Source organism: Gavialis gangeticus, unplaced genomic scaffold (genome assembly GCF_001723915.1).
Source record: "Gavialis gangeticus isolate Ggan-Ray unplaced genomic scaffold, GavGan_comp1, whole genome shotgun sequence".
Lineage (NCBI taxonomy): Eukaryota > Metazoa > Chordata > Crocodylia > Gavialidae > Gavialis > Gavialis gangeticus.
The window spans coordinates 941,287-946,777 of NW_017729020.1; the positions used below are offsets into that span (position 1 = coordinate 941,287).

Below are 5,491 nucleotides of genomic sequence, written 5' to 3' on the forward strand. Positions count from 1 at the left end.
CCGCCCACCCCTGTAACCTGTCTAGATCTGATTGCAGCCATTATGGATGCTTTTAATCCAAGTCATGCAGTTAAGGTGAGTTATTCTTCTTGGAGTTTGTATGAACAACTTGCCTGTCTCAGGAAAGTGTTTTAGATAGTTCAGATACTGTAATTCTGCATGGTGGACACCTAAGCAAGCAAACTCATGGTGTTTTATACCCTTTGTGCCCTGCTGCTTTTCCCATGGAGCAAGGTTTGTTGGACCAGCACACAGTAGCTCTGTCCCAGATAGCATACTGGCTGTTTCTTTTCATTTGTTTTAGTCTGTGATCTCTTACAGCTCTTTGTGATGGTTGGTGAGCTACAGTTTGCCCTCCTGCTCCTTTTATAAAAGAAATGTCTAATTCAAGAATCTAATAACCACTGAAAAAAAAAGGTTAATAAGTTAAGGAAAGGTTAACTAAGAACATCTATGGGCTAAATGTTATGAAATGACAAATTATGACAGTCTCCACCTTATCTTTATATTTCCTTCAGGTTACCCTTATTTCAAGCCAGTGCTTTCGCTTTCTTAGCACCTGCCCGAGCTATTCTCTCTTTGGAGAAGTGGAAATGTAATAACACAGGTAAATGCAAGTCATGTATGGTAGTTTTGTCCTAACTTGTCTGTAAGTGATCCATGTTACCCAGAATGAAGCATCTGATTTGTTGCTAACATATCCCTAGATGCATTAGTGACCACTCTCTCTGAGATGAGTGGAGACTAGGAATAACATACTGTAGTTCATGACATTTAAACTTTGCAAGAAATGAGCAACCATTTTTAAAGTGTCTTAAGAACAGGGGAAATCCTAGCAGTGGCATAGGCCCGGTATTGAACGGAAATGACTAAAATACGTGATGCAGAAAAGATAGAACGACTTGGTAAATAGTTTATACCTTATTCAGAAAGAAGCAGGATGAGGAGGTAGTTTGTCTTCCATTAGGAACTAGGAAGAATGTTAAGCAATACCTGCAAGAGATGGGCAGTTCTGTATTGCTCCCACCTGGTGCTGTAAGAGATGACTGCAGAACTCACTCACGTCAATATTCACAGAAGTCATTGATGGTTAGGCAAGTTCTAATGTTGGGACAGTGTTTAAAGAGAATGAGCGGGATAAATCCCTAATTACCTGGCCAATGAGTCTGTCATTAATCCTAGGCAAGATATGGCAAAAACAGATACAGGGCTTACTTAAAAAGAATGAAAGGATAGAAATAAAATTAATGTCCGTGAGAGCTTTTCTATGGAAATGTCAAAAAAACCCTCGGTTTACCAGCCTATGCATTCATTACATTGATTAAGAATGAGCTAATTGGCAGACCTTTGAAGTAGGCACTTTGTTTTAATTCCTCTCTCCACATAATCAGCAGGGAACTGAAGTACTCAGCCTGGGTGGCTTCTACCTCATGTACCACTGCCAATTAAAAATAAATATATAAAATAAAAGAATCAGGCCACATTAGTCCTTGCACCATTTCTGTACCAACTCCAGTGTCTTGAGTGTTTTTAGCTCCAGTGCATAGTCACATTTTAGATGAAGAATGTGTTTTAAACTTCACTGTCTGGACTGTCTTGAAATGTGTTTCAGTTAAAAGACTGGCATGGAAGTAATTTCAGTGCTCTCAATTCACTTTGCGCTGAATTCTGTTGTATTTCCCATGGTCTCTTAACTTTCCCTCTTGCCCTTTTATGTAATATTAGGAGAAAGCTATCAAATATATGTTTGTGAAGTAAAGTTGCTAGTGCAGGAAAACAAGCCATGGGTGTTAGAAAACTTAACCCAGTAAGGTGCCAGGGGTGGTGAGCCATATAAGAGGTGCATATTGGCAGTTTATGTGGCTGCTGAATGTATTCCCAAATTGATTTATCCATAGTGCCCTGTTAACAGCCAACCTGTACGTATCCTGCTATAGCTTATTGCTCTGTTGAAAATCAAGTAAGCTGTCGGTTAATAAAAGTTACTGTGGCTAGTAACGTTGGGCATCTTCAGTTTGTGTTTGAAAATAACCATTGTCTGCTTCTAACTCTTAAAACAGGAGTTCCTTAGTGTTCCCCTAGTTAGCTGAATTTTAAACAGTTTGGGACTGTTTGAGATGCATTATGCACTCAAGTAATTCTCACTATGAAAACTTTCCCATTCAGTTCTCCACTAGACTAAAGAGAGTCCTCCTTGGACACTTTCCACTCTGGTAAAGTGGGCTGAGTTAATGGCTAGCCTTTAGGAATTGCACATTTTGTAGGAAGAAGCGATTGTGTGGGTTCGACATGGGGAATTTCTTACTTTGAGAGTAAGTAGTCATGAACAGGAAATGCTTGAAAACATAAAAATTTGCTAACGTGTTAGGTTAGATTTTACCTTGCTCAGTAATAACAAACCAAAGTGTGGCGTGGCAATGAAAAACATTTATTTTTTGTTTTTATAAGCAATAGCGGTTACTAATGGAACAGCAGAGCTGCTTCACACCGAACATATCTGGTATCCCAGGATACGAGAGGTAACGTGGAATTGACCTTTCACTATTGCTCATCCCATTTCAGTTGAGAATTCTCATCCAAGCGTCTTCATATTCTTGTTTTTCTTTTAAGTTGATCATTTCTTCTGCCACTATCATTCGATTTGGATATTTCCCTTTATTCGCTTCATGCAAATTTGAATATTTCCAACTTGTTTGTTCGTTGCTGAAAAGCAAATGCAACAAGTTAGTTACCACATTCAAAATTATATCCAGTCAAATACACGAGAGGCTAGTATTCTGCTGCTTTTATCATTTTGCAATTTGTGCTCACCTGTAAGTGTTAAACAAGGCATTAGCTGCTATCAAATGACTTGCCTGCTCTTGCTGAGTAATTCAGTAGGCTGCTTCCTACAGAAAATTTCCTGCTGTTTAGAAACCTCACTAAAAAGAGATTTTTCTAAAGTTGGATACAGTTCTGATAGGACGTTGATTCTCCCAAGAGACTTGCTGAGTGTCCAAGCCCTTCTCCACTCCCACCATTTAAATGTGAACTTCCTCATCCTTTACAGAGTCTCAGATGAGTGCTGAGCCCAGGCATCACACTATCGAGTGATAGATAGCATAGTCCAAATCAAGGCGTGTCTCATGGAATTTATCTCCCATCCCGTTGCTTTGGGCTGCAAACTTTCTTAATTAAAAACAACCCCTCTCTCTTCCCCATGTTCAAACCATAGCTCCATCCTGCCAAGAGCCCTGCAGCCAAGAGGGCTGACAGTCTCCTGAGACCACAACGCTGCTCTATACCAGCTTCTAAGGAGCACTTGTGAACAATGCAGCATACACTGCCCCTAGGAGCTAAGAGCATCACCTCCGTGGCGCCACCAGCCCTTGCCGGTTCGATCTGAGAGCTTAAAGGTTAGCCTGGAACCCAGGTCTCCTGTATGACAGTGTGATGTGCTATCCACACAACTACCAGACTGGCCCACTGGTCTGTTGTGTAATAGTTTTGTGCAGAAAAACATAAGTGTTATGCTTAAGCAATAAGTCACTTAATCATAATGAGCTGTTGTATGACAAAAACAATTGGCTGTCTTCTTCTTTGTCACTGAATTCTTTAATTGCAGTTTATAATCCAGAGCAGAAAAAATAAATGTTTTGTATCCTCAGTGTCATTAAACTCTGTCTTTTCCTATTCTCTGTGTGTTCAGATTCAAGGTGCTATTATCATGTCCTCCTTGATAGAAGTGGTGATTGGTTTCCTTGGGCTTCCTGGAGCTCTGCTGAGATATATTGGACCTCTGACGATTACACCGACGGTGGCCCTCATTGGTCTGTCTGGTTTCCAGGCAGCTGGGGAGAGAGCAGGCAAACACTGGGGTATAGCTATGTTGTAAGTACCCTTGGGTATTGTTGACTTTGACTGACTGTTACTGCTTTGGTAAAATTCATGGACCCTCTAAAGAAAAAAACAGTTTTAAAAAAGGAGTTACACTGCAAACATTCAATTTGCTACTTCTTTTGAACAGCCTGTCATTGTTATTCGGTGGCGTGGGCACAAACCTACAGTGTGAAGAGTTGCGTTATATCGTTAATTGTGATCTCTCATCCCTTGGTAATGGTGAACTGGCCTGCATACTACTCTCTGCTGTAGTTCCCTACACATGTTGAGAGCTTTTTCCAAAGACAAAAAAACAAACCACGCTTTTTTGTTCAGTCATTGTCCTGTCTGCATTCTGTTTATTGCCATACATGTTATAGGTTGATGTTTAGTGTCAGTCACTGAGGAAATACCTTGTTTTTCAGACTTGATTACTGGCTTCTGCTCTTTATTTCTACGTTCTTCTTTGACTTAGTAAGTCTCCTTTCTTTTTTGTGTTTTAATTTGTACAGCAAGTCGCAAATTGACTGAGGTCTTCGCTGCAGCTCTTTACCTCTTCGTAATTGCTGTCAGTGAACAGCAATGAAATAATTAATTTTAATAGCACCAAAATCTAACCATGTTACTTCAGCATGATAAGTGAGATCAGTGAGGTCATCAAAGTGCTGGTACTTCTGAGTCAGTGCTGTCATTGCAGTGTTGTTTTCCTGCATTGGGATCAGTTTGTCGTTGGGTTACAAAGGTAATCGTCTATTAGGGTTAGGTACTTGGTTGTTTTTAAACAAGTGAAAGCTTATTTTTTTTCCAAAAAGCTAAAATGTCAGTCAGACCGCTTGAACACCCCACACTGAATGTTTCTGGTCTGCAAGCCTGCTTGCTGGACTTACTTCAGTCATTCTGAATTCCTAGATGGGATTGGACAATTATCTAGTCTGGTACCTTGAGAACCTGTTGGGAAAAATAAAAATTCCCTTATGTGTTTGCTCAAGCAGCTGACACTGAATATGAGAGGGGGAATTAATTCCTTATTTCAAACAGTCCAGGCTCTGAAGGAGGAGACTTGTTTTGCTCTCCTCTGACCTCAATTTTTCATAACTGCTTATCAGCTCCTGACTTTCATTGCTATAGAGCCTTACTTAATCACTTGTTAAAGAATTACACAGTGACTTGTTGATCAAGTTTTACTGTGTAGTCTGTATAAACTTGAATAGCACAGTTAAGCTGCCTCTGACTTGTGATTTCCATGGCCTCTTACCCTCCAAGTGCAACAGTACCTCTAATTATCCTGGATAGATAGGCTGCTTTGGACTGTTTCAAAGCCTTGAGTGGTTTTTATGGGATCAGGTAAAAAGAATAAGTCCCTGGTCACTACTGGAGTTTAGGAAAGATAGCATTGGTAGTGCTGCCTGGCATACCTTCTGCTGGCCAGCTGAATGCTTCCCTGTCCTTTGACAGAATAGATATTCAGAATTTTTGTACTACTGATGCATAACAAGACTGGAACTGTCGTCTGACTGTGAAAGAACTTCTTTGACTGGATTTTGGGCAAGGTCTGTTGATGTAAATGCCAAAAACAAGTGAGTAGATAGGGTCGAGCAGTAGGATTGATGGGATTGAAGTAAGATGGGAAAAG

At 40.2% G+C, this 5,491-nt stretch overlaps 1 protein-coding gene across 4 annotated transcripts in view; it reads left to right on the forward strand.

The window, feature by feature from the left end:
- Positions 1-5,491, forward strand: part of SLC23A2 (solute carrier family 23 member 2) — an 87,696-nt gene that overhangs the window by 64,388 nt on the left and 17,817 nt on the right. For 3 of the 4 annotated variants that reach the window (XM_019514341.1, XM_019514340.1, XM_019514343.1), the window contains 3 exons: positions 519-607; positions 2,449-2,519; positions 3,689-3,870. In XM_019514341.1, coding sequence (XP_019369886.1) covers positions 519-607; positions 2,449-2,519; positions 3,689-3,870 — 342 coding nt within the window. The remainder of the gene's footprint in view (positions 1-518; positions 608-2,448; positions 2,520-3,688; positions 3,871-5,491) is intronic. The other variant, XM_019514342.1, reaches the window with a different exon arrangement.